Raw genomic sequence first — 12,803 nt, 5'->3', positions numbered from 1 at the left:
TAATTATAAACATGAATTTATAACTTTCTAAATAAGTACATATGGTAATATTTCAGGTATATTTAAAACCTAATGGAGTTACCATATGTGCATGAGTGTTGATCAATTAGTTCCAATTTAATGACGAGTACATATGGTGAATGGTCTCCAGTTCCATCCAGGTTGTTACAAAAGATATTAGTTTACCATTTTTTGTACATTCCACACTATCCAGGTGATGGGCACACTTATAACTGTAACTCAAATTGTACAAAAGCAATTCATGTAACCAAAGCATTAATACCCCTGTATTATTCCGGGGGTAAAAAACAAAAACAAACCAAAAAAACCTAATGGATCTGTAAGTTACCTAGGCCAATTAGTTGTACAAGCTCAAGCATACCTCACTATCAGGAAAGAGTTTATTCAAGTATTTAATGAACATTAGACTATATATCTAGAAATGTGTTTGATATTATTTATAAATGCTGTTTAAATTAACCACTAACTTATTCTAATTAAATGCTTATTTTTATAATTATCTTCAAACAAAACTAATCTCCTTCCTTCAGTTCCATGATAATATTTAGGAAGTTGAAAAATTCTATATAGAGAACTATAACAACAGCAGCTACAATTTTCTGGGCTGTCTACATCAAAAGGCAGTGCAATGCACACAGTATTTCATTTAATTCCCACAATAAAAATAAGTATATAACTCTATTTTACAAATGAGAAAAACAAAGTTCAGAAATTTGAAGTAATGAGAGATTACATAGCTGGTGAGAAGCAGACCAAGGACTCAAACCCAAAGGTATGTGACTGGAAAGCCCATGATCTGAATCATATTTCTGAAAAGAGGTGTGCATATCCTAGGGAATGCAAGGCAATGTGAAATCACAAGAACAACAGGCCATCTTGAAGGAGGGGGAGGGGTCTCTACTGGTAATAACAAAATTGTAAAATTGTTTGCATATGCAAAAATTTATACTTAATACATTTTATTAAAAACAAACATGGATTATAGCACAGAGTAAAATGCAACATTAGCATAAAATATTTTGATACAGAACGTAACTTCAAAGAAATGTGTTCTTTCTTTGAGAAGTTCTTCAAAGAATTTCTCAAAGGTCTTAAATCACTTTTAGCATATAGTGGGCAGTGCAGAGTGGTGAGTCTAGATTGACTTGGATGCTAATGTTTAAGAAGCGCTAAATGAACATGGGACTTTCTATTTCTGAATTATATCAACTATAGACAAAACATAGAAGTGATGAATAATAAATAACTTTCGTATCTCATTTAATGAAAGAAAAGCAATGTTTATCTGTTCACATACATGTTAAACCCTCAATTATCAATCAGTTCGTATCCCCAGAGATTTCCTTCAGGCAGGCATATTACCCTATTTTAACTTAGGACCAGACAATAAAAAGATAGGTAAGAATTTAGATCAATATTCAAGAATGACATATTTACATAACAAGAGGAATAAATGATAAACTGATTGTACTGGAAGTTTCTGCCAGTGAAATAAGGAAAGTAAAAAACAACTGGAAATCTCACATTTGAAAGGAAGAAGTAAAACTTTTACCAGTTGATATCATGTATATAAAAATTCCTAAGGAATCTACAATAAAGCTCCTAAAATTAGTAATTTAGACGGGTTGCAGGATGTAAGGTCAATGAACAAAAACAAATTTCTACATACTGGCAGCAAATATTGAAAATTGAAATTAAACAACATAACTTGCAAGAATATAAAAAAAAGAGATAAATTTATCAAGATATTTATAAGAGCTCTACACTAAACACTACAAAGCACTGCTGAAAGAAATTTAAGAAGATGTAAATAAATGTAAAGATATCATATTCATGAATTGGAAAATTCAATATTGTTAAGACATAGATTCTCCCCAAATTTGCCTATAGATTCAAAGTAATCCCAATGGATATCCCAGTGGGTGTTTTGTGAAATTATAAATCAATGTATAAAATTTATATGAAAATGCAAAAGATCTAGCATAGGCAAAACAATTTTGAAAAAGGAAAAAAGAAAACCTGAAGAATTTATCTGATTTCATGACTGATTATAAAGCTATAGTAATCGAGTACTAGCACACAGACATATAGAGCAATGGAGTAGAAGACAGTGTCCAGAATTAGACGCACATATACAATATAATCAATTGATTTGACAACGCTGCCAAGGAAATTCAAAAAGCAAAGGATAGTCTTGACAAAATTTTTTTTTTGATGATGCCAGAACTGGATACCCATACAGAAAATAAAATAAACCTTAACCCTTACGTCATACCATACCACAAAATTAACTTACAATGGACCACAAACCTAAATATACGAGTTAAATCTACAAAACTTTTAGAGTAAAGCATAAGAGAAAATATTTGTTACCTTATGCTAGACAAACATCTGAGAATACAAAAATAAATGTGAATTCATAAAAATGTAAGAAATATCTATTTGAATAATAGTGCTAAGAACACAAAAACATACAGAAAACAAACCACAAACTAGGAGATGATTTTCACAATGCATGTTTTAATACTTGATAATGTACTTGTTCCAGAATATATTAATGTAAAGAGCTCTTGTAACTCACTAATAAAAAAACTAATTTAGAAAATGTCCAAAACATTCAAATACATATTTTACAAAAGATACACAAATAGCCAATAAGTATACAAAAAGATGCTCAATATCATTAGTCACTAGGGAAATGCAAAACAAAATCATGAGATGCTACTTCATCAAAATAACTCATACAAACACTAAAAAAGAGTTGACAAGGATATAAAGTAATTGGAAATCTCATACTGTTATGGGAATAAAAATGGTGTAACCATTTTGGAAAAGACTTTGGCGGTTTCTTATAAAGTTAAACATGCATTAAACATTAGACCCAGAAATTCTACTCCTAGTTATTTACCCAAGAGAAATAGATAAAAGCACATATATGCACAAAGAGTTATACAAAAACATACATATCAATATTATTATAGTCTCAAACTGGAAACAACCCTAATGTCCAGTGCCATGTGAGATGACCCAATTTGATATAGATACACACTGGAATAATACTATTGAGCAATAAAACGGGATGGACCACCAGACAAAAATGCAACAATATGAATCAATCTCAAAAACATTGTCCCATGCCAAAGAAGCCAAACAAAAGACTGTACATTTTATGATTCCATTTACATAAAATTCTAGAACACACAAAACTAAAGTTTAACATCAGAAAGGATATCAGTAGTTACCTGGGGTCTGAGCTCAAGGGGAACAGGGGAGAGCACAATGTAGATTTTGGGGATACACGAATATTCTTTCCATCTACGTATCTATATTTGGCAAAAACAATCTGAACCCTTAACCACTTTGGTACGGCGCTCACCGGCCACGAAACCTTGCCCACAGCCTGCACTCATAGTCCGCACGATAGTTTGTGCTGTGCATTGACAACGAATCCGTTTTGCTTTTGTGTGATGAGGAAAGCTTTAAAGCACTGAAAGCTTGTTTTACTTTACAGGCAGCTTTACTTGTAATATAAATCAGAATAGATAACATACACATATATGTTTTTATTACATTATTTTTAAATGTTCACAATTTTATTTTGATAAATGAAAAATTAGAGAAGTCATATCACGGCTGTCAGCTAAAGTCTCTGTGCACGTTCATCTGTGGCTGTCGACTATAGCTGATGCTCCTACCGAAGTGGTTAATAAAGTTGATTTAAAAAATCCTTCTAAATACATGTTCAGTGAAATGGGACAAAGCAGGTTTAAAAGAAGGCAGCTGATGTTAGAGACTAGGTTATAAATATTGATAAGAAGCTATAAACAATTTAGGATTAAAATAAGGGTTGGAGAAGGTTTCATCATACTTTTGGTAATATGAAGATAAGCCATCTTGGGAAAAAGGACTGGGGTGAGTCTTTAAAAAAGTTATTCTAACAGAACATTATAAAAGTGATTACAAAGAAAAACTAACTGATTATAATACATTTTTGAAAACTCAAGAGGAGTTTTTAAAGGGTGGGCACTTAGTGAGTGCATTTGCTTTCTAATTAAAAGACAGAAAAATAAGCACCAGAATTCAACCTGAGTCATCTTTGACAGGATTCTCTGAAACATTTTTTTTTTTTAATTTAGCCAAAACCCACTTTCTAGCTTCATCTTGCCTAACTTCACTTCAAGTCAGTCCATTCACTGCATTTTCTGAATTACTACTGGCATTCTATTGCATACGAAGGTTTGGTGTTTGATGTGCCCCCAGATACAGAATGACTAAGTTTGTAAGCCTACATATGGCCGGCATTTTTAGTTACTTTTGAGTCCGTGTCATACTATAATGACTTTAATTCAATCTAGGCATTTAAGTTTAGGTATCACAATCCCAAGAATTCAAGGCAGGCAAACAATGGTTTCCAAAAATAAAGAAAATAATGGTTTTCCATCTCGAATAATACCTTTCTAATATACTTTGGGAGGCAAATGAGGCAATGATGAGGCAAATTCTATTACTTTAAGTTAGAGTTCTTGAGTTCTACTATGGGTCCCACATCTTCCTATTTATATAAAAGACCAAACTTGTAAAATATGCCAGCAGTATATTACATTACTTATCTATATTTGTATTTGAATTTCCCAACAACTGTTATAATACTTACATTACATATGAGTAAACGAAGCTCAGAAAAATTATACTTACCTTGCCCAAATGACTGAAAGAGACAGTTGTGACTCAAAACTAGATTAAACTCCAAATTTGAAGATCTTAAGTACCATGCTGCAATGCCTCAAAACAAGAATTCAATCACACAGTTAGAAGAAGAGTGACAGCATATTTTTTTAAAACTTCATTTACCTTCAGAGGACGCAGAGCACCACAAAATTTTGTCCACCAGCTGTTTTCAATGAATTCTAAATGTCTCTCTCTTTTCTTAAGTGTCCGTAACCTTTCTTCAAATTGTTTTAAGGCACGTCTATCCCTTGCTGGCAAAGGTCGCCCATCTTTGCTCTGCAAAATTATAGAACAAAATAAAAGTTTTACCCTTAAAGTCTTAATAAAGTATCCACCATATTTAGCATATCAGGCAACAAAACTTCTTTAGGTTGGACAATCCTTAGGCAAATTTACAAAGTGAAAAAAATTGACAACTGCAATGTGACAATAAATATAGCTAAACCAAGATCAGCATCAAAATGTGTGTACATTTCATACAGTGTGTACATTTAACACTGTCTCCCTCTTCATCCCTGTTTTCCAAATATATGGTAAAGCTATATGGAAAGAGAAATATTTGTAAAAATATTCCACAAAAAGGGTGGTTGTTTATAAGAAGCGTTAATTACCATGTATTTTGTTCAGTTATTCTCCCACCCCTCCAAACTCGTGTATCTTATTTCAATATATGTGGCCCTGCCTCCTTCCTCTCTTTAGTCAAGTGGTTGTGTTACCTGAACTTTTCAGGATGGTTTAAATACCAGCAGAGTGATGCAACACAAGTATAAGTGATATGTAGAGGTCTTTATAACAATTGCTAAGAATTGGTACTTCCCTCTTTTCTAAGTACATTTGCAAATGAGTCATGCTTTCTTTGGCCAGACTATCTGACAGATAACTTCCATCAATTTTTACGTGATGCTTTTTTTAACCATAGGCAGTATCTTTTTCATGATGTCTCACAGGTACACTTTTCCATATGAACTTCCCTGCCCCCAGGTGTCTCTAATTGGGTATAATAATACAACAACTGCTAAATACAAAAAAGGGTGAAATACAAATCTGTTTGCTTTTACTGTAAGGAACAAGAAAAATATTTACACAGGACATTTAAAAATGCAGAGATATTAGATATTAGAATGTCTTTAACAGTCTTATTAAGGATTAAATGAGTTCTTAGCAGATATATAGCATATTGCTGTCTATATATCCTAGTGTAGCCTCAATTTGAAATCACAGATATAATGAAGATAATATCCATAGACCTTCTAATAAGATTTACACAATTATAATAATCTCTTTACATATTTGTATCACCATGCTCTTCTAGAACTAACCATCTTCTTCCATACTTTAACTTACTGCTTCTCATATTTTATCATGCATAAGAATCACCTGAAAAGTTTGTTAAACACAAATTTCTAGCCTCTATGATTTAGTAGGTCTTGACTGGGGCCTAGAATTCACATTTCTACCAAATTCCCAGGAGATGCTGATGCTACTAGCCCAGAGACCACACACTTTATATAAACTGGACTATAATTATCTTTACTCTTTTAAGTACACTGGGTATTATCACACTACATCCCCCAGAAAAGGGAAACTTACGGAAAGGTATTTTCTGAAGGTCAGAGGAATAAAATGAACACTCCCTTCTGGAAGACAGATCTAGGCAATAGTACTTCAAGTGTGTGGTATGAGAAGGGTTCAGCACTTTATATCTTAATCACAACAATTTTTCTCAATACTTCCATTATATTAACAATATCAAAAGGATACCAACAATGAGGTAATTTTGTTTAAATGCTGGCTTTCACTATTTCAGAAAAATAAATTTGGAAAACTAATTTAAGAATCCAAACCCAAGTTATCTACCTATTTGGTGGATCCTTCAGTGGAATAGGGATTAATGTCCATTCTGCAGTGCCAATTGATTAAACTAATATAAGAATTTTGGTCAGAAAAACAAACACTAGGATGGAAACTCAGAAGTCAATAATCTATCTCATTTGAAATAAAAAATGTAGTTATAAAGGTTAAAATGTAGTAAAAGGGTTAAGAAAAGAAAAAGGTGAATGCTTTCCTTCACACTGTCCGCAATTACCATATTACCACTCCCCTTTCCTATGGTTATCAGTGTTAAGCAGGTCAATATACATCTGCACATATTCCTATTTTTGAACATTTAGATTGTTTCCTTTATTTTAATTTTTGGTGAGAGCCATTGACAATGTGCCAAAAACATCCTTATATACTTGGGTACAAATGTGTACATATAATCCAATAGGACAGATTTCTAGAGGTGAACTGTTTGATTAAAGTTTAATTATTAAAAGGTATGTGTGTATAGGCATCGTGTCACAACAGTCAATTTTCTTTAAAAAGTTGCATATCTTATATTTCTATAAACAATATACCTATCTTTCAATTCCCATCAACACATGATACAAGTAAAAGTTTTTAAAATTCCAAAGGATTAAAAAAAGTTGAGTTGTTCTAATTTTCACACCTTTGATTATTAAGGTTATCAACTGTCCTGATTTAGCACTGAAAGTCTCAGGTTCTGGAAAACCCCTCAGGTCCCAGGTAAACTGAGATGCTTGGTCAACCTATTGATTACTAATTAATTCAAGCATCATTTCATATTTTTACTGAATAGTTTAATAGTTCCTTCAGTGAACTACCTATTTAAATCCTGTGTTCAATATTTCTGTTTGTGTGTCAGTTGTCCTTTTCCTTACTGACTTAAAGATGCTCTTCATACATCACCTGTATTAGAGATTTTTCCCATATTGTTGGTCTTTAACTTTCTTTTTGTACACAAATTTTACAACATAAAAATTTAAAACTCATCAATCTTCTCTTAATTAGCACCTGAGTTTTGTGTACCATTTAGAAATGTCCACACCAAGATAAAATTTTATTTTCATCTTCTGCTAATGTTTTATAAATTTTATACTTGATTTGAATTCAGAATCCATATTTTACGGTATGAGATTTTTGCAAATTTCATTTTTTGTATTTTACAGATTATACTGTCAAAACACTGTCATCTCTACTGAATTTTCTCAATTATGAACTGATGCCATTCTTCATTTATTTGTGTCTTTTATGTATTTCAGTAAATTTTATAATTTCTATCAGGAAGATCCTGACATTTCTTATTATTTTGTAGTTTATGGTTACTGTGAATGAGATCATTTCCTATTAATATTATAACCTCCAACTGGTTAATAATTTTTATAAGTTTATATCTAGACACCTCGATGAATTACTAGTATGTCATTCGATTCTTTTAGATTCTCTTGGCAGATGATATCTGTAAATAATAAAGGTTGGATTCCTTTTTTTCTCCCCTTCCCACAATGTTTTTACTTAATTCTTTCTTATCTGACTAGGAGCTCCAGGAATATACCAAAGAGTATCAACGATACTGGCATCACAGCCCTACATCTGACTTTAATGGGAAAGTTTCTATTTTTTTACTATTAACTATGATGCTTATTAGAAGCTTCCTTTGTTCAATATTCTCTTCTAATTTGATAAGCATTTTTTAAATCATAACTACAAACTGACTTTTACCAAATACTCTTTGGCATACATTAAGATGCTAATATTTAACATTTAATTTCAATATATTATACTACTTCAATATATTTTCTAATGTATCATGCTTGCATTTCTGAGATAAACCTATCCTGAGAATTATGAAATATTCTTTTATTATGGCATAAGTTTTGAATTATTTTATTTATATTAAAATATTTGCTTATACTTTATAAGAAAGTATGTAATTTCCTTTTTTGTATGCTATCATTGTCTGGTTTCTTTATCAGGATCATGCTAGCTTAATAGAATAATTTAGAAAACTTGCCATTTTTTCCTACAATCTTTAGGTAAGATTTGTTACTTGAAAGTGATAAAGGATGAAAAACTCTTATTGTATTTTAGAAGTACATTTAATCAGTAATCTTTAGCTTAACTAGTAAATAAAACGTTAACATAAATAGTATATTAAAATCTGATTTTACACATGGAATCAGGATACCTGAGAACTAGCAAGGTCTAGATCATATAAGAAGAACTTGTTTTTTAAGTGTTAGAACACTGATAGAAATTCTCAAATTGCCAGTGAACTACATTATATGGAAGACACATTTTTAAAAATATGTACATAGTTCTTAAAGGCTAAGTTGCAAAAAATTCAAACAATGTAAAAAATAATGAGTTTGCCAATATCTAAGTCCCATTGTGTTTCTCGATTACAACAGAACACCCAACTCACTTTTGATTTAATTGTTTGAATGTGTTGCTCCACCTCTTCAATGTCTTCAGTATTTTCTAAACGTTCATAAGCAGTGCTTCTAGTGCCTTTTATCAGATTTAAAGGTAAAGCAGACATGCCATAGGCCTAAAAGAAATAAGATTATGCTATGTTTTAGTAATACTATTGTAAACATATTATATATGATATTCAGGTAAAAAAAATGTCCTTTAAAGTAATAACTTAAGAGTCAGCAGTTGTGAAGGCGAATAGTCACTGAAGAACATGGTATATGGGAGCAATTCTTCTGTTTATTTCACATTTACATATATACAGAGTTACATGTATAACACTATTTCTCAAAGGACAAGCTGCACATTTAAAGTAAATATGTATAATACTTTATCTAAGTAATAAATGACAACTTTAGCCTATTCAAAGGTTAAGATAGTGTGAATTAGTAAATAATTTACAAAATTGTTTTCTGTTTAAAAAATAATTTTCACCAATTATATATGGTAAATTTTTAGTAAAACAAGTATTTTAATATATACATGGCATTCGATTAGCATGCCAATTATCTCTATGTATAGTTTATTTAAAATTTTAAATATTTATAACTAGACTTTTTGCTAAGTATTTTAAACATTCGTCTACAAGGAATTTTAACTTATCAATCGGCATTAAGAATAAACATATTATTATATGTACTACCTAATTCCATATTCCAGTCCCAAATTAAAACTTTTTATTTATAATTAGTAATAACAATGGTGTTTATCATGTGACCATTATTGAGAATCATTATTAACCTTAAATCCTTAGAAGAAACATTGACAAGTATCGCCTCCTGGTTGCAGCAACAAACTCTGAAGCAGACACCACATTGCATATTTAAACCTTTTTCATTTTCCTTCTGAGCACACAACCAAACTACTCTACCCAGTCCCCCCTCCCAGATCAACCCCAGGATAATGAATGTGGGTAGAAGTGATAATATGCCATTTTTTAGGCTTAACCCAAAACCCCAAATATCCTTGGTGAACCTGTATACTTTCTCTCATGCTCTCTGCTACCTGGTTGCCAACTCCAAGGATGACCTCAGAGTGACTTAGTATCAGTTTTAATTATTTTAATATTCATCACTGAGCCTCCTTTACACATTGATATTAATTAAGCCACAATTCAAATACCAAAGCATAAATTCTGACAAATCAGGTTTTTTTTGATTAATGGAGAATGTGAACACAGAACATAAATAAAAAGAAATCCCAGCAATCAACTAGTTCTATCATGTAATATCAACTCTACAGCATGTCATATTTAGATAATTAAATAGCTGATTATTACCAATATAATTACCCAACGTGCAAATCGTGATATTTGCTAAAGAAGAAACACTTAAAACATTGCATTTTAGATATTGCTAAAACATAACTTAGTGTTCTCATGATTTCCCTATCATCCAAAAAAAGAGCAATGTAGGAAGATTCCGTTAGTATTAGAAGAAAATATAATTTAGATAGTGTAATGGTTGAGTATCCCAATGGTTTCCAACCTTTTTGGTACCAGGGACCGGTTTCATGAAAGACAATTTTTCCACAGACTGGGGGATGGAGGGTGGTGGGGCTAGGTGGTAGAGCTTTGTGCCCGGCCCAGCAGTTGGGGACCACAGGGAAATGCTTGAGACAAGAAGTTTTGGATTTTGGATTATGAATGCCCAACCTGTAGAGTGATCTCCTTCTGATTAATACAATTCTTATCAAATGTATACTTGTAAAATGTATACTTTGATAAATATAAAAAGAAAAAAAATGGGTTTAAAATTTCTATTTTTAACATTAAATTTTATATACTCAAAACACTGAAAATGTGAATTATAAAGTCCAAGGTACCAAAGCATCTCATAGTTCCTTTAACCTTTCCTTAGAGGACTTTCCTATTCTTATTATCATTTTGACCTATTTAATTATTCTAGTATTTACACATCCTTTAAACATTATTGAAAAAAGCAATATAATTAAGGCTCTGATGAATATACAGCATAATATAATGATTATTTATCAATTCCTCATGTTCACATATCATTTTAATAGTCCAATACCATGTTGCTTTTTACAATAATATTTTGCTAAACTCAGTTTATAATCAGCTATGTTCCCTTGTCCTCCCAACCACCTCCAAACTAGGCTTAATTTACCTCAATACTTCCTATTCCCTTTTGGATAGATTTGTATCCCTTAAGATACTAACTTCAGGACTTAATATTGTTTCCTAAGGAATCTTTTGGTCTTGTCAATATTAACATGGCCCTTATTTAGAGTCCACTGCCAAATACAAGGTCATCTAAATTCTCCTAACTGGTCTGCTGGTGTCACTTTCTACAAATCCACCTGCTCCACCATTTCCGAAGTGATCTCATTGTAACACTCAAGTCAGATTATGCCATTCTGCTCATTAACATCCTTTAAAATTTTCCAGGACTAATAAGGATGTTTTGCAAAACATTCTGGTATGAGTTCCTAGGATTCTGGGAAGATGCCTGTAGGGTCACTATAGAAGATAAGGCAGCAGCTAGCCATGCAGGGGCCTGCTGCTACTTTAACCAGAGCAATTCTACTTGTTCATCTATTCTTTTGTATATATCAAAACTTCATATAATACTGTTTTAAAAAGTTGTTTTGCATATACATACATAATGAGTGAGATGTGCACCATCTGGGGGATGGTCATGCTGAAAAATCAGACATGTGAGGGGGAGGGGGGAAAGGGCATTTATTGAAAACTTAAAATCTGTACCCCCATAATATGCCGAAAAAAAAAAAAAAAGGTTGTTTTGCTATTGTTTTTCAATGAAAGGTAGGATTATTGGTCTTGTGAACAGACTCCAATTAATGTAATCTTGCATACAAAGCCCTTTGTGACCTGATCCCTACCAACTTATTAACCTTATCTCATGCCTCTGAATTATTCACAGTTCTTAAAACATACAATTTTATACTATTTCAAGTTTTGTCCTGCATCTACACTTTAATTCATGCAGTGCCCTCATCTAGAATGCCTACCTTCTCACCCTACTTCATTAGCAAATTTCAGTGCCCTTCAGGTCTCAGCTTAATTAGACTGTGTCTGAGAAACCTTCCCTAACTTGTAGGGAAGTGCCTTGCTTACAACTCAATTATAACACATAACAATGTATATTAACACTATTAGTCCGCACATTTATTACTAGATCTGCCAAACTTGACTAAACAGATTTCTAAACCAGACTAGTAACAACAACTACAGTAGACTAAATACTATGTAACAACTAGGTTCCAATTCTTTTTCCTCCTACCTTTACTCTTAGAGCAAACATTTATTAAATTAATGAAATAATTTCTCCAAAAGATATATTTTACCAAGCATTTTAAGAAGAGAAAGCTCCGGTGGCTCACGCCTGTAATCCTAGCACTCTGGGAGGCCGAGGCAGGCAGATTGCTCGAGGTCAGGAGTCCGAAACCAGCCTGAGCAAGAGCGAGACCCCGTCTCTACTATAAATAGAAATAAATTCATTGGCCAACTAATATATATAGAAAAAATTAGCCGAGCATGGTAGCGCATGCCTGTAGTCCCAGCTACTCGGGAGGCTGAGGCAGCAGGATTGTTTGAGCCCAGAAGTTTGAGGTTGCTATGAGCTAGGCTGCTGCCACCGCATTCACTCTAGCCTGGGCAACAAAGCGAGACTCTGTCTCAAAAAAAAAAAAAGAAGGGAAAGCTCTTAATTCACAGTTATTGCCTTACATGGAACTGATAGAGTTTAGCTTAG

The 12,803-nt window shown here is 32.4% G+C and overlaps 1 protein-coding gene across 1 annotated transcript in view; it reads right to left on the bottom strand.

Annotated features, from left to right (window-relative positions):
* The window catches only part of LMBRD1 (LMBR1 domain containing 1), a 107,343-nt gene that overhangs the window by 47,801 nt on the left and 46,739 nt on the right, over positions 1–12,803 (bottom strand). The window contains exons 8-9 of the mRNA XM_012779846.2: positions 9,017–9,142; positions 4,873–5,025 (exon numbers count right to left, since the gene is read on the bottom strand). Coding sequence (XP_012635300.1) covers positions 4,873–5,025; positions 9,017–9,142 — 279 coding nt within the window. The remainder of the gene's footprint in view (positions 1–4,872; positions 5,026–9,016; positions 9,143–12,803) is intronic.

The sequence above is a fragment of the Microcebus murinus genome, chromosome 5, assembly GCF_040939455.1.
Source record: "Microcebus murinus isolate Inina chromosome 5, M.murinus_Inina_mat1.0, whole genome shotgun sequence".
In the NCBI taxonomy this organism is placed as follows: Eukaryota; Metazoa; Chordata; class Mammalia; order Primates; family Cheirogaleidae; genus Microcebus; species Microcebus murinus.
The sequence above is the reverse complement of the archived record's forward strand: the minus strand, read 5'-3'. Positions and strand labels throughout refer to the sequence as shown.